This window comes from Muntiacus reevesi, chromosome 2, assembly GCF_963930625.1.
Source record: "Muntiacus reevesi chromosome 2, mMunRee1.1, whole genome shotgun sequence".
Taxonomy (NCBI): Eukaryota; Metazoa; Chordata; class Mammalia; order Artiodactyla; family Cervidae; genus Muntiacus; species Muntiacus reevesi.
Window position 1 is genome coordinate 172,615,493 of NC_089250.1, and position 20,175 is coordinate 172,635,667.

General features: G+C 65.4%; 1 protein-coding gene across 1 annotated transcript in view; it reads left to right on the forward strand.

Annotated features, from left to right (window-relative positions):
* Positions 1-13,257: 13,257 nt before the first annotated feature.
* The window catches only part of ADGRA1 (adhesion G protein-coupled receptor A1), a 35,520-nt gene continuing 28,602 nt past the window's right edge, over positions 13,258-20,175 (forward strand). The window contains exons 1-2 of the mRNA XM_065920166.1: positions 13,258-13,539; positions 14,232-14,416. Coding sequence (XP_065776238.1) covers positions 14,414-14,416 — 3 coding nt within the window. The 5' untranslated portion in view covers positions 13,258-13,539; positions 14,232-14,413. The remainder of the gene's footprint in view (positions 13,540-14,231; positions 14,417-20,175) is intronic.

Consider the following 20,175-nt stretch of genomic DNA (forward strand, 5'->3'; position numbering starts at 1 on the left):
GGTCAGGGCGGGTGTGGTCACGGGGGAGGTCAGGACGGGTGTGGTCACGGGGGAGGTCAGGACGGGTGTGGTCACGGGGGAGGTCAGGACAGGTGTGGTCATGGGGGAGGAAGGTCAGGCAGGTGTGGTCACAGGGAAGGTCAGGGCGGGCTGGTCATGGGGGGAAGGTCGAGGCGGGTGTGGTCACGAGGGAAGGTCGGCAGGTGTGGTCACGGGGGAGGTCAGGACAGGTGTGGTCACGGGGGAGGTCAGGACAGGTGTGGTCATGGGGGAGGAAGGTCAGGACAGGTGTGGTCACAGGGAAGGTCAGGGCGGGTGTGGTCACGGGGGAGGTCGGGGAGGTGGCAGAGCCTGGCTGGGACTGTGTCACCTGCTCAGTCACAGACAAGGAGAATCAGCCTGGGCAAGAGTCCTCTGCTCGCCGGGGTTTGTATTTCCCTCTAGAAGGCCTGGCCTGGTCCCCAAGAATGTCACAAGGACGAAACTCGGGGCCTCACAGGTGACACAGGAGGCGCTCAGTAGGTCCCACGTGCCTGCCGGTCGCTGGAATCTAACTTCCTGATGCTTCAGGGGCGGCGCCCTCCTGACCAGGGAAGCACAGCCCACTGCACCCGCTTCCTCGGCCGACGTAGGCACAGCCACGGGGACGCCCCTGTGAGCTCAGCACCCCTGGGCACACACACCTGTGACCTCTGTGACCCTCACACACACACCTGTGACCTCTGTGACCCTCACACACACACACCTGTGACCTCCATGCCCCTCACACACACACCTGTGACCTCTGTGACCCTCACACACACACCTGTGACCTCCGTGCCCCTCACACACACTCCTGTGACCTCCATGCCCCTCACACACACACCTGTGACCTCCATGCCCCTCACACACACTCCTGTGACCTCCATGCCCCTCACACACACACCTGTGACCTCCATGCCCCTCACACACACTCCTGTGACCTCCATGCCCCTCACACACACACCTGTGACCTCCATGCCCATCACACACACACCTGTGACCTCTGCGCCCCTCACACACACACCTGTGACCTCTGTGACCCTCACACACACACCTGTGACCTCTGCACCCCTCACACACACACCTGTGACCTCCATGCCCGTCACACACACATAGTATGAGGGGCCCGCCTGACCGCCAGGCCTTCCAGGGACATCACTCCCCCCCCCCCGTGAGGGGCTGGGGGTCTTAGTGAGGGTCAGCTAGCCAGCAGTCAGGGGGTCCTTGGACTCATGCTGGGCTCAGCTCCAGCCTGTGCCGCTGACCAGGGGAGTGGCCGTAGGCCGTGTCCACCTGGGGATGGGCCTCCAGCCCCCTCACTGCTCGGGGGCAGCTGCCCCCTACGAGACCCAGAAGGGATAAGTGTGGCCTTCCTCAGGGTCACCAAAGCGCTGGCCATCCACCCAGTGTCCAGCCCCAGAGCCCGAGGACCCCACAGGGGCACCCCATGGCCTTCAGATCCGCTCTGCACGCTTGGCCCCTACGAGCTCCATCTCAGGATCTGGAGGAGAGCTGACCACAGAAGTCGGAGGTCACGGTGTGCTCCTTGGAGAAACACAGGCAGCCTCGGACCCTGCGTGGGGTTTGGGGCCACCTGGGCCCCCCACGAGGTGACCTCCTGGCCCCAGGTCACCCCTGACACGCAGCCATGCAGGGTCAGATGCTCAGAGGAGCCGTCCTCCTGACGCGTGGAGCGGCATTCACCCCCGGCCACCCCGTCCCCTCGGTTCTCAGACACCCCGAGCTCGGGGCACTCTATGCTTTTAATTATCCTGCCAATGACAACCTTCCTGTCTCTTTTCTGAAAACAGGCCTGGGGCCCGTCGGGAGATAGAAAGGATGTTTCGTCTCCATCACACCGGCAGCCAGCACCACTGATTTTAATTACTGCAGAACCCGAGGGTGCTTCTCGTCTGCTTCTGACGGGGACCAATAAACTCGTCCATCTACGTCTGAGTGATGCGACCTGAAGCCCCGGGGTCTCAGGAGGTTCAAACTGGCCTTCAGCCCTGGAGCCGGGCAGGGCCGCTGCCTGGAGCAGAGAAGGTGACCTCCCCCTGGCCGGGACTGCTCCGGGCCCTGCGACTGCCCTTGCGGTCAGGGAGCAAGGCAGTAACCCTAACCGTCGGCCGTCCTGGGGGGTCTGAGGGCGGACCCTGAAGTGTCCCACGCCGACCACAAGCACCATCAACAGACACCTGCTGAGCATGAAAGGGCTGGAAACAGGTCTGAGGTTTTCCTACAACTGTGAGAAATGTACCTGATGACTTTAATTGCATTTGCCAAGGGCTGTTGAAGTCTCCCCGAAGCAACATAGGAAAGCCTGCCCGGAGGGTCCAGGCCCAGCAACCACGGCTGTGGCCTCGAGTGTCCGGACCCTCCACGTCTCTGCCCGCCCCGGGGACCGTTCAGTCGTCTCGGGGAACCAGGAGCCGGAGGGAGGCACCTTGCCCCCAGGGCCCGCTGGCGCGCCTTCCCGAAAGGCCGCCAGGAGGCTCGCAGCCCTGTGGGTGAGGTACATTTTTCATACCTCACTGAGAATTAAGAACCACAAAGACCTCATTTAACAGCACAGCATGTCACGCTTTCACCTTCGCTCCGGTCTCACGTCGTCCATCCAGCGTCCTTCTCCTAGTGCAGAATCGGGCGCCACCAGCTTGGCACCCACCCCGAGCACGCGCGGCCGGGACACGGCTGTCGCTGGGCAGCAGCGAACGGCCCTGCCCGCGGAAACACAGCTGTTCAGACACAGGCGTCTTTGTTTCCCTGAATCTCCGCGGCAACAGATAACCGGGGCTGCAGACCCACTCGTGGAGACTGATTCTGGGAACAGCGTTATTTTTACTTCTGTCTTGGATCCATCTCGCCACCTCCCTGCCCCCGCCCCACCCCAGCCTCCACCCCGCACCCCGCACACAGGCACATCAATCACTAAGTCAGGCCCGGGGCCGACCCGAGGCCGTCGGGACGCACGGGCGTGTCTGAGGCCAGGGCTGCCGCTACAGAGCAGAGGTCAGCGGCCAGAGGCTGGTCCAGCTGCAAACTGTGGGGCAAATGGCACCAGAGGCTTTGCCCAGCTGCTGGGTCATCCGGCAGGTGGCAAAGGACCGTGAGGATTCAAGGAGATGTGGAGGTCAGAGCCCGGGTCTCACAGGGGCCCCGCTCACAGAGCAGGCGTCCAGACAGATGGGGGGGGTCTTTGTAAACACACGCACACACCCCACTGTGCGGGCCACGATGAAGGGTGGTAACTCAGCCTCCAAGACGACAGTGGGGTCACTGCACGTCTGACCCCCCAGGCACGGGCGGCGGGGGCCAAGCCCAGACGTCCATCCTCCTCCCCCAAGAAGGCCCAGAAAGGGAGGCCACTGCCTCCACCAGTCCCTGTAAAACTCAGAAGAGCCCTGGTTGTCAGCAGACCCTGAGCCCATGTTCGCATCTTCCAGACTGCCTCACAGCTTTTATAGCTTCTCTTTAGATCAGGTCTAAGGTCCCGAGCGTGACTGTCCACGTCTCTCTCTTTGCACACTTCTGTGGAGAGGCGAGCTCCTTTGTTTCTGCGTCTGGCTTTGTGGTGGAGCCCAGCGCGCTCGTGTGTCTGCAGGTGACACCCCCGTCCCCAGGCGGCCGGGTCCCACGGCAGATGCGGCTGGGGAGTGCGTGGCCGCCCTCCCTGTGACGGTCGTGCCTACGTCACCCGGGTCGCGGGGCTGCAGCACACATCGGTCCCTGTCCTGCTCCCGCCTGGGCGCTCCCTAGGGGCGTCCTCCCGCCCGCTGTCTCCGTGGTCTCCCCGGTGCACACTCACAGGAAGACAGGGCGGGAACCCCCTTTATGGACCCATTTTCGAAATCATGGGTTTGTCCCCTGGAATTCTCCACTTGCGACTGACGTGTCCTGTCCTGACCTGTGACTGTGCTGGAGCCCACTCAGCCTGCCGAAGCTCTCAGCGCCTCTGCGGGGGCCTCCGGGCCGCCCCCAGCCTGTGCCCCCGCCTGCCTCCCCGTCCCGAGGGGGCCCAGCGACAGACAGAGCCCTCGGCTGTCAGGGGACGTCAGGCCCTGAGGCCTGGGCCACCAGGTGGAGACGGAGCGCTCTCGGCCTTTCGGGGACATCAGACCCCAGGCCTAGGGGCCACCCAGGGGGTGAGGGGGGGGTGACAGGACCATGGCCTCTGGGGAGCAGCCGGCAGGCGGGCCCATCCACATGGCGGGGCGCTGCCCGCCTCCCCTGGGGGCGCAGAGCGGCTGAAAGCCATGAAGCAGGCGCCAGCCAGCAGGGGGCCCCCAGGACAGGGAGGTCAGCCCCGGGACAGGGAGACTGGAGCCCGGGAGCTGTCTGAGCTCACTGGCCGCGGCTCCCTGGACACTCTGGAGGGACCAGCGCCCAGCCTGGTTGCTGAGGCCCAGGGGCCAGGTGGCCGCTAGCCACACCAAGGCCTCCTGGGACGGACGCCTCCAACGGCCTGTGTCTGTGGCTCCATCCGAGCTCCGTGGGAACAGGGCCAGCCTGTGGGCGACGCCCCCGCGGCCCGTCCAAAGCCGGCCCTTGAGAGGGTGCGGGCCTCCGGGGTGTGTGCTGAAGCTCAGCGGGGGCAGGGGGCTGCAGGGCCCAAGGCCCGGGCCTGCATCATCACAGGGCCACCCCTGCGGGCCCACGGGGCCTCCGCTCCCGAGGCCTTGCCCGCAGCCGGGGGCCTGCTCGCCAAGGTGCATGCGCTGGGCCTGCTGCCCCCAGTGCCCTGAGCCCACGCTCCTCGGGTGCCCCGCCAGCAGCACGGGGCCTCGCAGGGGGGCGGGGTGGGCAGTGCTGTCCTGGGGTCTGAACCAGGCGCAGATGGGGCTGAGGGCAGGGGGCCCCAGGTGGCCCCCCAGAGCGAGCCCCTCCCCCTGGCCTGGACCTCAGCTCCGCAGGGTCTGTCCCGAGACACAGCCTGCAGGGCACCCAGGGGACTGGCATGGGCCCGCTCGCCCTCCCGGCTCTGCGCACTCCAGACCCCCAGTCCTGGGCCCTCGGGCAGCTGTCACTGAGTCCGAGCTCACTCTGCCTGCCGCACGACAGGCCAAAGAACCCAGGAGACGAGGTGCTGAGGCAAGAAAGAGACTTGCTGGGCAGACGGCAGGCCGAGAAGACGGCAGGCTAGCACCTCAAAATGACCATCTCACGGGGTCTGGATGCCAGGTTGTTTTACAGATCAGAGATGAGGGGAGGTGAGGAGGCAAAGTAAAAAGGCCACTAACCTTGCAAACATCCAGAAAGGCAAGCCTCAGGCAGGGATGTGTTCATTTCTTCCTTCCTGCCATCCACAGGTGGACAGGGTTCTGAACAAAGGCACTATAGTTTAACGGTCAGGCAGAGGGGCAGGATTCTCTGAGGCAAACCATTCTGTATGATTATTGTAACAAAACCAACGAAAAGCAAGTCAAAGAAACAGTTCCAACATGGAGTCAGGACTGGCTTCCCCCCTGCCACAGGGGGGCCACTGGTGACTTCTCTTCAGCACTGGAGCCACTGACTCCTCCAGGAAGGAAAAGGGAAGTGGACGTGGGCAGGAGGATTTGAAAGCCTGATTCCATGGATCCGACTGTGTCCAAGTTGCATTTGGAGGAAGTGCTTCATCCGGAGTCTTGTCAGTGGTTTAGGAGGGACTCAGATTAAGACTCAAGCCAAGGGGTTCCCTGTGGAAACGAGGTCTTCTTGCCTGCTGTCCTCCCGGCTGTGTCTGGCGGCGGTCTGCGGGGGAGGGCAGACAGAGGCCCATTCCGGCCTCAGTGTCAGTGTGGCCCAGGTCCTCGCTCAGCCCGGGTCTCCCCTCAGCAGCAGGCCTCTGTCCCCCGCGCAGGCTCGGTCAGGCCCAGCAGACGCCGCTCCGACTTCTGGGACCCGGGCCCTGCCCCTCCCTCCTGGGTTCTGGTTCTATCTCTGCCGCCCGCCCGCGACCCCAGGCCAGCCCCCTAGTTGGTCTCCGCAGCTGCCCCCACAAGCCCCGGGAGCTGGGGTGCCCAGCTGAGGCTGCAGCAAGGGGGGGCCAGGGGCCGTCCCACGGGAGGACCACAGGCCCCTTCTCCCCACCAGGACCCGCTCGTCCTGGACCGACGCGCCAGCCCTGGCACGGGGCTTCCTGCTGGGGAGCGCCTGCGGGGAATGGGGTGAAGCCGATGTTCAGGCTGGAGCCCGCCACAGGGACAACTTCTGCCCGCCTGGAAGGAGGTGAGCAGAGAGAGCTGACGGCAGCCCGCATGGTCACCAGCAAGGCCCATGGGGCGCCCCCGGTGCCAGGAGCCTCTGCCCACAGCTGTGGTCTCCGGGCAGCCCCGGGAAGGCAGGGCTAGGGGGAGGGCGTGTGAGCCCTCGGGTGCCCAGGGCTCCGGGCAGGTTTAGACAGCTGTCTGGGGCCACGGGGAAGCCCCAGGGCACAGGCGGAGGAGGTGAGGAGGGTTTGTGAGCCCCGGGGAGGACCCTGCAGCCAGTGGGACCTCAGTCCCCGAAAGAGCGCAAGCTCCGGAGAGGGGAGAAGGGGTGCTGTGATCCCGAGCCCGCGGTGCACGCAGGCCTCTGGGGGGCCGGGCAGGAGCTGGGAGTGTCTGCTCCCCTGGCCCCGGACCAGCCTCCAGGTGCCAGGCTGGGCCAGCAGGACAGGCGGGTGTCCCGGCGGACTCCCCTGGCTGGGCTCCCGCCGGCCCTCTGCCCACTGCCCGCAAGCCCCTCCTCTCGCCCCGCCCCGCCCCGCCGCTCCTGCTCAAAGGTTAGGTCTGTGAGCCCTATGTTGAAATAATGAGGATCTTTCATAAACTTGGGAGAAAAGGACTGGAGCTGATGAGGTCAGGACCTGGTGGACCTGACTGCTGTCCTGCAGGCGTGGCGGGGCCCAGGGCGCCCGGATCTGATGGGGGGGCTGTCACGTGACCCGGGGCCTAGGTGCCTCTCCCCCCACCCCCTGCACCCCCGCCCCTGCGAACGCCTCTCCCCCCACCCCCTGCACCCCCGCCCCTGCGGACGCCTCCCCCCCACCCCCTGCACCCCCGCCCCTGAGGACGCCTCTCCCCCCACCCCGCCACCCCAGCCCCCGCCCCGCCCCTGCGGACGCCTCCGGCAGGTGCTTCTCATCACCCCTGCGGCCAGGGGCGGGGGCGGGGGGCGGCACCAGGACATCTGCTCACTATTTCCACAGGATCCCTGATTGGGTAAAGGGGAGATTTGAAAATGTTTTCTTTTATTCACAAATTGTGACCCTTTTTGAAAAGTCAAGGGTTTTATGCTTGTTTCTCTTTATCATAATGCTTGCTTTTTCCTCATTTCTTCATTTTTTTTTCACTTGTACCTGATTTTAGTTGTTTTGCTTGGCCTGCTTTGTAATGTAAGCAAACCATGGAGCAAACCAAACAATTACAGCTAAGGATTTAATCAAAAAACTTCAAAGTCACTACTAATAATAGTTCATATTTTTTATTGTTTAAACTGATTTTATTGCAGTTTTTCTTTACCAAAAATAAAAGCCATGCATGGTCAAGACAGCAACATCCGAAAGAAGGATGCAAGAGTAAGCTGGCCCATGGTCACCATGACGCCAAGCTGTGGGCACCAACACCACCCCCCTGGGCCCCCGGACGGCTCCAACACACAAGCACAGGTGCACACCAGCGCCATCACACACGTCCGTCACACGTCTGCGAACAGCAGCTACGCAGGCGTCTGTAGGACTCCTCTCCAAGGGCTGCCGACCAGCCACCAGCCAGCAGGTGTCAGTTACTCCAACCCAGTCCATCAGACTCTCAGGTTGTTCCAGACCTCTGCTATTTCAGCAACTCAAAGCAAGATTAACTGGCTGGACGTGATTAGATATGAAAATGTAAAGAGTTCTCTTAGGGATATTTTGAAAGGAGGAGAGATGTTTCATGACACTGGAGTCTGTCCTGCCAGGTACCAAAGCAGAAAACCAGAGACCGGGGAAGATTAACTCTCAAACAAAAAATTATTTTAGCAAAGTTGTCATGTTTGACGACATCTAATTTGATAAAATTGCTTTGGCCCCAGTGGCAGGAGCGGGGTTGGGGCAGGAGACAGAGGGCACTGGGGAGGAGAATGGAGGCCGGAGAGGCTGGTGGGAGCCGGGTGCGGGGGACAGGAGGGTCAGAGGGGACGGGGGCGCCAGCAGGGAGAAGGGCACGTCCTGGGGGTGGGTGAGGGCGGTGGGCCAGGCCAGGCCGGCAGCCAGGACGGCCCAGCTGCCGCACCGCCCACAGCCCCAGGATCGGGGCGCAGGGGGACAGCAGGGGCAGGACCTCCCAGAAGGGGTTCCCCCGAGACCCTCCCACCCCGCAGGGACCCCACGGCAAACTCAGCCCCGCAGGGACCCCCAGGCGCTCCAGGCACTGGCCCCAGCCCCAGGAGGCCGCCGGTTCCCGTGAAACACTAACTGTGGTTGGTGACCGGGGTCTGGAAACCGGGAGGTCTCAGCACGAAGCTGCCCGGTCGCCAGAGGCTCCTGTACCTGCCCAGACCCCGGGTTTGAGATCGGCATGGGCGGCCCCAATGGCCTCCAGAGGAGGGGTGAGGAGAGAAGCCTGGACCCAGCTCCTCCTGAGAGTGTGGCCTCTGCCCTGCTCCTCACGCCTGCAGAGCCGCCTCGGGGCTGGGCTCAGCTGTGCCCCCGGCGGACTCTTGGCTGCCCCACCCGTGATCAGCCTGGCCGGCCTCCACGGAAGCAGGGTCAGGATGCCTCCACACCCGAACGCGTGCGGGTGTCCTGCCCCACCAGGCGCTGTGGGGGAGCCCCCGGGTCTACTGAACCCCAACCCCGTGTAGAGGGACCAGGTGTCTCTGGGGCCATCGTGCGTGTCCAGCCTGTCCCTGTGGTTGTGCATCCTGGGCCCCCGACGTGGCAGTGGACGCAGGCTGGCTTACAGCTTGGGGTCATGGGTCCCGGAGTGCGTCTGGAGGGCGGAGGGCAGGTTTGTTCTTGCCTCCAGACTGTCTCTAGCAAATCTGTTTTCACAATTTGCGAGGGAAGCTCAAACAGGCTGGGGTGGGAGCTGCGGGTCCCCGCTGCCTCTGGGGTGTGCCACAGGCCGTGGACCCCCCAGAGGGTCCTTCCCACGCGGCCATGCTCAGGGAGTGCTCCCACACCCCTCACGTGTTGCCGAGAGTCTGGTTCCCACGGCTGTCCTGTTGATGTGCTCACCCAAGACCTTGGGAAGAAGGCCGTGTCCTGGACGAGGGGGACGTGGCCTCAGGAGGAAGTTGGGAGTGGGGAAGGCAGGCTGAGACGGGGAGGCTGACCCCAGGAGCCCCGGCGCAGTCACAGCTCATCCAGCGTCACTGTGCCGCTAAGGGCAAGCCCGCCCTGCCCGCTGCCTCCCTGACACCAGCCAGGACCCCCACCCCCACCCTCTTGCGGCAGAACCAGCAGGGCATCCTCAGGCTCTGGCTATCCCCTGGTCCCCAGCGGCCTCTGAACTGTTCTTCCTCCAAGAACATCCTCCAGGCAAATGGCGCCATGGGAGCCCCCAGCACAGCGGGGGCTGAGCTCACCCCCCCACCCCGAACCCCACGGTGGCACCAGGACTCGCTCCTGAAGGAGGGAGGGTCTGGGCTCCAGGAGGGTCTGAAGCTGTGAAGGAGAAAAGAAGATGTGATTTGAGAAAAGGAAGGAAATGAAAAATGGAGTGAGTTGGGGATTGCCAGAAAGGATAATAGAGAAACAGGCTGCATTTTTGACACTGAAACGCTGTCTGTTCTGATTATCCGCCAACTTCCTCTTCCTTCAGCATCTTCTCAAGCACCCTTCTGCTGGGCCTGAAGGATATAGGCAGGTGAGCGGGGCTGAGAGCCCCGGGGGTGGGGAGGGCTGGCCCCGCTGCCAGCATGGGGCGCTCAGAGAGGCGGGCTGCATCCTGGACTCTGCTTGCCGGGCAGCAGCCCCACATCCAGGCTGACCGCGGCCTGTGGGGCCTGAGGGGACCGGCTCAGGCGGGTCGTGGGGGCCCTGACGCGCCGAAGCCCTTAGGGGTGCCCTGTACCATGGATGCACACTGCGGGGGGGTGTGCGTGCATGGACACGGACCCCACGAGCTTCTCAGCATGAAACCCCCAGGCCCCTGTTCTGTGAGGGGCCCACGATCCCCCAGGGCTGCCCAGGGGTCACTGGTGGCCAGGAGGAGGTTGCCCTGGGCGTGGCCTGGCTCTCGGGGGCTCTGAGAGCCTTCAGGAGAGGACCGGCAGCCGCAGGAACTCAACGCCTTTGCTTTTATTCTCAGCCTCGGCTTGACCTCAGGGCTGAGTGAGTTTGTTGACGTAAATCTTTGTTAGAAATGTTCTGCACAAATTCAAACTGACGCTGTTGGGGGAGATTGCTGGTTGCCATGGCAACCGGAGAGCGGTTTTCACTCGGCTCGGTGGATTTGAGCACACGGTCAGCCGTGCGTCCGGCCTCAGGGGCCAGCCCGGAAACGCCACCGACGCCACCCCCTTCCCGCGCGGCCCCCACACAGCGTCCAGGAAGCTGGCAGCCTGAGGCTCCCTGCAGCGCTCACCACGGAGGCCGGTCAGGCCTGAGACTCTGTGGCCCTGGGCCTGACTCAGGCCCAGGGAGGTGGGGTGGGGCGCCCCAAGCTGACCCCTGCACCCGCTGACCTGTGACCCCATCCACCCTGTGGCTGTCTGGAGCAGCAGCAGCAGCAGCAGGCTGCATCCTGGCTTCACACAAGCAGGTTCCTGACGTCCTCTGGCCGGGGGGCCAGGTCCCCAGCCCTGCTGCCTGCCTGTCCTCTGCCTCGGTTCCCCTCCCTGCCTGTCCCCACCTGTCCCAGCCCTGCCATGGAGAGCTGTGGTCACCCCTGCATCGGAAGTGACTTTTCCTCCAGGGGGCCCAGATAAAGGGCTGAGGGGCTGCCGGAGGGGGTTAGGGCTGACCCCCTGTTGGCAACTGGAAGACCTCCCTGCTGGGGAGTCCTGAGCTCACAGAATGTGCCAGACACGTGCCTTCGCGAAGGGAGGCAAAGACGCAGTGCCATGGGGCAGCTGGAACCTGCCGCGCCGGAGACTCTTGCTTTCCTGCAAAGAAGCCACGCAGGTTTCAGGAGTGAGCGCTCAGTGCCAGCGGGAGGCCTGAGCAGGTGCATGTTTGCTCAGAAGACAGTCTTGGTGCATTAGAAACTGGAAGGGCCCAAGAGTCCGCCAAGCCTGACTCACGGTCAGCTGCAAACTCCAGGAAGCATCCGCTCCACTCACAGACGGCAGAGACACTCAGGGCACGGAGCAAGGGAGCCAGAGGCGGCCCCAGCCCAGCTGCCTGAGGCCCCATCACAAAGCTCGAGCTCGTGACTCGTCCTCAAGGGGCCCGCTGGGTCCTCTAAGCGGACGCCACGGCGTCAGGGAGAGTGCCTGAACTCCCGTGGCTGCTGCGGGCACGGCGCTGGCTCTCCCCTCTGACCCAGGCCAGCACGGAGCCCGGCTGCTGGGCGGGAGGGGTCGCTGGGCTCATGACCCTCTGTGGGCAGCTTGGGGGCCAGGGCACCAGTAGCCCGAGCCTGAGGAGGGACAGCAGGACAGTGGAGGGGGCGCCCAGCTCCCCGACCCTCACTAAGCCCAAAGCCCGCAGACGCGGCTCCCAGGGTGCCCTCGTCCGGAGGGGCCCCCGGCCCTCACCCAGGCCAACGCTGGGGCTCAGAGCCGGCTGCACGGTGTCCAGGCCCCAAGTGCAGGGTCAGGATGTTAGCAGCCAGCCAGGCCCATCTGCCCAAAGAGCCCCCAGAGCGCTCCGTGCACCCACCGGCACCCCTGGGCTTGACCAGCCTTTGCCCTGAAGCCCACGGGCCCCGGGCTGGGGCTGAGGCCTGAGCTTGGAGGGGCTCCTCCAGGCCTCCCCCACCAGGCCGCAACCACGCCCAGCTCCCACCCTCTGTGTCCCACCAGCACCGCCCGGAAGTGACCTCTGCTTCCGCCCCCCTGCTCCGAGGTCAGGGTGGGTCTCCACCTGCGGCCAGGGTGCAGGGACAGAGGGTCAGCCCCGGGGCCTCCTCCTAATGCCCCGCCCCGCCTGGAGCCATGACCTGTCATCCCGGGGCTGGGGGCCCCGGGGGCAGTAGTGAGCTGATCTGTGTCCACCAGCCGCTTCCCTGGACAGTCTGTGGCCAGAGCTGCAGAAGAGCGCCCCAGTCCAGGGTGGGCCTTCATCTCGGGGCTGGGGGCCCGGTGGCAGTAGCAAGCTGAACTGTGTCCACCTGTATCCCTTCCCTGGACAGTCTCGGGACAGAGTTGCAGGTGGAAACACGCCTCATGGGGTCCACCTCAACCTGGGGGGGTCTGAGCAGAACTTCCCCCCAGTCCAGGGTGGTCTTCCCACCAACCCCCGCCCCCCTTGTCCAGGACCACCAACCTGGCCTGGGGACCTCCGCTGTGCCCTCCAGTGCCTGAGGGAGCCTCCCCAGGACGCTCGGTGAGCTGGGCGTGGGCAGGAGGGTCTCCAGTCAGTGCTGACAGCACCCGCTGGGTGGCCGGATGACCCTTCACCCCTCGGGGGTCTCTGTCCCTCAGCTGAAGCTCAGGATCCATTACAGAGGGTCAACGGGAATAGCGAGCACTCTGGGGACAGAAGCGTTGGGGATGTTGATGGGACGCAGGGCAGGAGGGTGGGAATACCCCACTCAGAGACCCTCTGGCCAGCGGCGCCCCCGACCCCCACGCCCTGCAGGCAGGACCCCTGTGACCCTCCCCCACCTGCTCAGCTTTCTTCTGGGAGCCCTGTCACCAGCCCCAGCTCCGGGCAGGATCCGGGACCCTGGACTGGGCATGGGTCTGGGGTCGGGGGCACGTGGACGCGGCAGGACCACCTGCCGACTCACGGCGATGCACTGTGGGCTCACCTCCTGTGGCCATCTTTGGATTTGAGAATATTTTAATACAAGAACTGTGAAAACTCCGAAATCAATTTCCTTGTTCCTATTCGTGTTCCCAGAGTCCTAGAGGGACAGGGGCTTCCTGCCGGAATAACACAGAGCTCCCACCCCGCTCTCCGCCGCCCCCAGGGGGTGTTTTGATGGGAGCTGTCCGCTTCTGTTGGCAGCGAGGGCGAAACCGCCGGTTGTCCCTTTAAATCGGCTCTGCGGAGCCTGGGCCGGCGGGCTGGCTGGGAAGAACCATCGCCGCTGCCGCAGGGAGCCGCCGCGCGCGCGTCAGCGCCTCCCCCGTCCCCATGGTTACGGCTCTGCCTCCGACCGGCCCGTCCCCGGCCGTCGCCCGCCCGCGGGGGCAGGCGCAGCGGCCGCCGGCGATCCTCGCGCGGAGTTCGGGAAGCCGCCCGCTGAGAAAGGCGGCAAGCGTGTGCTCCTGGCTCCGGCTCACCCCGGGCAGGCCGGGCCGGCCGGGCTGCGGTCTTGCAATCTGTTGATAACTCCACTCTCCAGCCGGCGCGCTGCCCCTGGGATGGACAACGGCTCCCCAGACCCGGGAACGCGCCCCACGTCTCCGCCAGCGGGAAGCACAGGACTGCGGCCACTCCAGCTCTTTTCGCCAAAATAGGTGAGAACTTGGGCTGCGTTTCTCCAGGGTCCGCGCGCAGGTGCCCCCTCCCCACAAGGAGGCAGCAGGGCACGGCTGGGGGTGGGGGCAGGTCGGAGCCCTCCGGCGGCAGCATCCACTCCCCAGGCCGCCCCCCGGGGCATCAGTGCCTGCCAGGGGCCGGCTGTGCCTGCTCTTGCAAATGCAGATTCTGAACAACTTTGGGTTCCGCTGACGGAGCCCAGCCACCAGGGAAACCGGGCTGTGTGGTGAGAGGCCGGCCGGCAAGGTCTGACCGCGTCTAGGCAGCAGAGGCTTTGCCCGCCCGGGGCTGGCTGCTCGTGGGGGATCGTTGGAGCCTGTTGGCTGAGCTGACAGACATGCTGTACGTGACTCTTGCAGCCTGAGACTGGGCTGAGAGTCCTGCGCTGGATGGCGAGCAGAGGCTGATTTTTAAATATGGAGAAGGAAGCGCTCCCAGGGGCACCATCTCTCCAAGGCCCCTGAGGCCCCGGGTCGTCCCCGAGCCTCTGCCCGACCCAGACGCCCGGAGCCGGACACTCCAACAGGCTGGCCAGGGCGAGAGGAGCCCAGAGCGGGCAGACTCTGGGAGGCACTGCTGCTGCTGCGGAGGAAGGGGGGGCTGCCTGGGGGGAGAGGGGGTGCGAGATGCAGGGAGGACCCCCGCCACCTGGCCTTCCCTGTCTTCACAGATGGGGGCGGCCTCTCCCCCCGCACCCACCCCATCGCCGCGGTCGCCCAGGGCTCGACCCCGCGGCCCCTGCAGGGGAACTTGACCTTCCGAACGGCCATGGAGGCTGGCGGGGAGCAGGGAGCGACATAGGCGGCCGGGCCGTTCCACCCCTGCTCACACTTCAGTAACTTCGCTGTGCCCATGGTGAGTACACGGCGGTGGGGCTCAGGCCCCTCCCCCCACCCGCAGGCACGCGAGCTGCTGTGCGCTCCGCTGGGGCTGGGCGGGGGCGCCGGCGGGTCCTGCAGCGAGGCGCCCTGGGGGCGGGGCCGTGCCGGGGGCCTCTGGCTGCTGCCTCGCGGAGGCTCTTCAGCGGCGGCTCGCGGAGATCATACTAATTAGCGGCGTGCTGCAATGTTGAATCAGAGTCAGGGGAGGCGGCAGCCTGCCCCGGCCTGGCCTGCCACCTGTGAAAACCTCTCTGACCCCAGGCTTGGGGGCCCCTCCCGCCCTCTCCTGGCCCCAGGCCCTGAGCACGGCCCTCCCTCCCACTGCAGCCCTTCCCGTCGGAGAGTTGGCGAACGCAAGGCAGGGGACGTGGGTGGGCTTCAGCGGCACACGCAGCCGGCATGGAGGCCCCTCTCCAGCACAGGGGGCTTGGCCTGCAGGCCCAGGGCGCTTCCCTGCGGTCGTTGCCGGTTTGGAGTCCAGTAAAGGACACACTGTGCCCACCTGTGACGGGCAGCGGCTGGCACGTGCAGAGAATGCCAATGGCCGAGGACGGCACCCCCACGGCCAGGGCTTGCGCCCCAGTCTGGGCTGAGGATGCAGACCCCAGCCTCCACAAGCAGGGGCCGTCCTAGCTCCTTGTTCGTTTTCCTCCCATTGGATCTGAAATGTCCAAACGAGAGCGATGCCTTTTGCTGAAGGTCAGCGTCATCTCGAGGGCTCAGGCTGCAAGCGGGCGGCACCTGCCTCTCGAGCATCCGGCGGCGTGTGCCCCAGGGCCCTAGCCGGGCCCCCAGCTCTGAACCAGGCACCTGTTGCCTCACGGGTGCACCCCAGCATGGCCAGGGCCTTGGTCTGGCTGTGTTTGAAGTTCCGCCTCCTGGAATTCAGATCCTAATTCGCAATCTGGGTCCCGTCATCGGCAGACGAAAGCTGGACGGAGCTGCCCGGGGGTGGGGCAGCAGTGCCCCGGGGCCCCACAGCGGCCGCTCCGGGTGCCCCAGCGGCAGGGCCGGCTTCGCCTCTCTCTCTGACTCTGACCCGCTAAACGCCTTCCTCGCCATGAGTCCATCCACACCCAGCCCCCAGCTCCCACCCGCGCCACGTGGGCCCGTCTACAACGGGGCGCCCTTGTCCAGAGAGCTTGGATCTAGTGGCTCACTGGTTCCGGTCCTAAGAAGTCACGCTCACATTGGGGAGCGTTTCTGAAAGGAGCGGCTGCACTCAAGCCCAAGTCTGCGGGTGTGGCGTGAGCACGTTCCTGCACGTGTCTGGGAGCCCGCGGGGCAGCTGCTCGAGGGCCCTGGGGGCCGTGGGGAGGAAAGCCGGCCGGCCGGCCGTCGGCTCTGGCCCCACACCCAGGCTGTCCCTCCGGCCACCTGCTCAGCCCTGGCCCCGGCGGTCGGCTGCCCCGACTCCAGGCCCTGAGTGAGGCTGTGGCCACGGCGGAACCTTGCTGAGACCTCAGTGTCTGCAGGCAGGCCTGCTGGAGCCCGTGCCGCCTTCAAGCAAGCTTCCTGTGCACCCGTAGGGCTGACGGGACGGCGGACACCCCTGGGGGCTGGGGGGCTGGGGGCCTGCACCCTGCAGCCTGACCTCCACGGGCCAAGCTGGGCGCTGTCGCTGGCCCTCGGGGCCCTGACCCTCGTCCTGGGGCTCATAGCGTCCACCTGCACTGCTGCTCCTGCGATGGTCCTGTCCACACTCCCCTTCGAGCAGCCCTGCGATCCTCACCGTCACCGCAGAGAACGCGGTCTCCCAGGGAACACAGGGTCTGGAAGGGGAGTGAAAACCATTCCAGCCGGGTGCTGTGTCCTTCCTGGGTGCGGCGTCTGGCGGTCCTGTAGGCACCACTCTCCGGCCACGCCTGTCGCCGGGGGCTGGCTGGGCGGCAGGACTAGCGCGTGTGCTTCCCACAGCCCCGTGGTCTCGAGCGTGGCCCAGCGGGTGAGCTCACTGACCCTGGGGCCCGAGCACCTCAGGGACCCGTTCAGCGGCGGCGCCTGGCCTGTCCTGGCCCCGAGGAGAGCCCGGCGGAGCCCCGCTGGCTCTGAGCAGGGTTGAACTTCGCCGGATCCCGCAGGGCCAGGACAGTGTAAGAGGCCCCCACAAAGCCAGACCCTGTGTGGGGGCCCCAGTGCACACAGGAGCACCCAAGTTCCCCCGAGAAGGATGGACATAAAGCCCCAGAGAGACCAGCAGGGCAGAGGCCAGGAAGCCGGAGCCGAGGAGCGGTGGGAGGTACGGAGCCTGCAGGGCGTCCAGGGGCCCCATCCGGGCCGGGGGACCCGGCCAGACCTGAGAGGCTCAAGCCCTGGCTCAGCTGACCCGCCCACCACACCTGCAGCTCCCCGGGCGCCAGTGGGTCCCTCCCGCCTGCCGCGTCCCCTCCAGGCCGGCGTTTCGGCTACCAACATCGTAGGCACCTGCCTGCACCTCTCAGTGCCGCCCCCTGCTGCTTCCCCTTGGTGGGGACCGTTTCACGCACGTGACCTCAGTCCGGAAGGAGGCCTGTGGTAGTTCTCAGTGTATTTTCCTCAGAGTTCCTCGTCGTGCAGCCAGCCCACACACCCTCAAAAGCCGATGCCGCGCACCTGTGAGCGTCCTGCCAGGATGGTGTGCCCCGAACGGGCAGACTCCTGCCCTCCCAGGACTCTCTCAGGGAGGAGGGACGGGTCGGCAGACGAGGGGCCCCGGGCCCCACGGGAACGCCTGGGTCGGGACGACGCCGGGTGGAAGGGCCTGTCCTGCCTGCCTCCAGCTGCCCACGGGCCCAGCCTGGACGTCTGAGCACACGGGATGGACTCCCAGAGACAGTCTGACCCGCAGCCTGGAGAGGCCACTTCGCCTCGTGTGATCAGACAGGCGACGCCTGACCTGACATCTTCCTCCTGTCTTCTTGTCTTTCTCCACATCCCGATGTGTGTGATTGCAGAACATGCCAGAGGGGACACATCCAAGTCAAATCGTAATAAGACGTAAATGAAAGGGGAATGCAAGCCAGACCGCGGGGACAGCTGCCCCGGGACCACTGCTCAGAGCCTGCGGGTGCCACGGGGCAGCGGAGCCCAGGTCCTCAGGACGACCCCACCGTGGCCTGCACACACCCCACCGTGGCCTGCACACACCCCACCGTGGCCTCGACTGGCCGTCCTGTGGGCGAAGATGTGAGCGGGATCGTGAGCCCTGGCCCTGCAGCTGGGGCGGGCCCACGGCTCTCAGCAGTTGGTGGGCCTCCTCGTCTACAAGATGGCCGGGGTTGCTTCGCCTCCCTTCCTCCCTGGGTTCTCTGGATGCCTCTCGGCCCAGAGGCCCACGCTCCATCCGCAGTCACTGGTCCTAGCGCACAGCTGGCACCACAGCCTCCGCGGGCCTTACCCATCGGGTGCCACCTGACCAAGTGCTGGACCGTCATAAGGGTTTTGCTGGTGGAATGCTTGCAGAGTGGATTCTTCTGAGAGGCACTTGTACATGTGTGAACTTTAAAATATAAAATGCATCGCCATTTGCATTACCTAGTTTGAATTTTAAATGTCACCTCTAAAAATGTAGAAAGCACTGTTGACAAGTCTGATTTGGAGAAGGAAACGGAAACAGGAGGCCAAGTCCAATCTCTGTCTCTCCCGAAGCATATACTGTGGGTGCTGCTGCTGGCGGTCGAAGACCCCACACCACCACACGAAGCCTCAAAACTGGACCCACAGATGGAAAGGAGGGGTGCAAAGGTGGGGTGACCTCGGGTTGCTCCAAGGCCGCGTGGGCATCATGCCCAGGAAACGCCTTTGTGTCCAGGACGGATGCTCCCACATGCTATCCTGCTGCGGGAGAAGCACTCCCGGCTCTTCCTAGGCACAGCAGAAAGGGGTCTCCCCACGTGGACAGAATCTGGCAGCTAGTGTGCCCAGGAGGGGAGCTCTCCGCCGCGGGTCGAGGCCCTGCAGAGGCTCCCCGGTCGCAGCCCAGTTGGGCCGGCGTTCTGCAGACGCGGTTGTCAGGCCACCCGGAGAACGCTGTACCCAGAAGCACACGCTTGCTTTGCTCAACCACCCCTGCGTCCCTGCCTCCCCAGACAAGAGTTGGAGGTCTGACCTCAGTCTTGAGAGGCAGTGACGGCGCCCAGAGAAGGTGGGGAAGGAACTTGTGAGCCTCCAGGGAGGGTGGCCCCACCTGGGCCCTTCAGCTCTGGGCAAGACGTGAGGGCGTGGGTCCTGACTGGGTCCCTGGGAGAACGGGCCAGGCCGGACCCGCAGCGACTCTCACGTGCATATGTGAGACCAGAAACAGGCCCCGGCGTGCCTCCGTGACGGGTCAGGCGGCCTCAGCCCGTGAGGATGTCACCGGAGGGGCAAACCGTCGTCTCCTGTGAGAGGAACCTCACTCATAGGCCCGGGGACGCCCCCAGAGCCCCGTCAGACCTGAATCCAAGCCGTCACAGCTGAGGACTCTGGGAAGAAAAGACCCTTTGGTATCAGGGCTTGACCGAGAAGACCTGCCTCTCCTCGACATTCATGGTGAGCTGTGTCTGGCAGGAGGTCAGCGCCCGTGGAGCCTTGCAGATGCAGAAACGCTGCGGGACCCCTGGGCACCGGACCCCTTCCCGCCCTCACCCAACGGAGATACTCAGAATTTGGGATGCGCGGGGCCCCAGGGTGGGCTGCTGGTGGGAGCCCAACGCCCGGAAAGTGAGACCCCGGCACTGGCGTCTGCCCGGCCGCCCCCTCGTGAGGCTCTCCACCAGGAGCCCGCCCTTCCCTTGTCGGGAGGCCCCTCGCCGGGGTGCAGACTCCTGGCCGCAGGACGGGCCCAACGGCCGCCATGCCTTCAGAAGTGGCTCCTCTGGGTGCAGGCCGAGTCCTGCCGGGGTCTAACTGTAGCCCCTCGGGACACCGCCTTCCCAGCGCTGGAGTGGGGTCTCCAGGGACACGCAGCCAGCTTCCCCGTCGTCCTGAGGCCCGCGTCCCCCGGCTGCCTCTCCTCTGAGCTCAGCCGCGTCCTGTTGAGACCGTGCGCCCCAGACAAGGGCCCTCGGGGCCCGTGGATGGTCACGACTGGGGCTGGCGGACAGCGCGTGTCCAGCCCGGGGTCTGCAAGCGGCACAGCGCCTTCCCGGCCACCCGCTCACTCTGGGACGGGCGCTGCTCCTGCCTCACTCGTCCGCTGGGCCCCTGGGCCGCCAGACGCCGAGGTCCCCTTGGATCTGTGCCCCCCAGTGCCTGTTCCCAGGGGAGCGAATTCCATCCGCCGTTGCCACGGCAACAGAGACCTTTTCACCCAAGTCTCTGCATCGGAGCAAAGTCAGGGAGCAGGGGCCAGGCTGGGCCCGGAGTGGCTGCTCAGAGCTCACCCTTGGCTGGCCAGGCCTCGGCCCCTCTGGGCTGAGAAGCATCCATCAGGAGAGAAGCAGCCTGAGCCTGAGAAGAGCAGGTTCCTGCCTCCCGCTGTGGACAGGGCGAGGCCTTCTCGGGGTGCCGCTCCGTCCCCCAGTACTGCAGCCTGGAGGCGCTGTCAGCCGCCTCACTGCCCGCTCGGCTGGGGGCAGGCGCCTCAGCCACGGACACTGCGGTCTGGGGAGCAGGGCCAGCACGGCGGCAGAGCCCAACCCTGAGTATCATCCCTGCGGGTGCAGCCAGGGCAGCTCAGGTGGCCTCACGGGGCCGCCAGGCAGCCCTCCACAGCGGTCTCACGGGGCTATTGGGCAGCCCTCTGCAGGCCCAGTCTGGCCCCCAGCGTGCCCT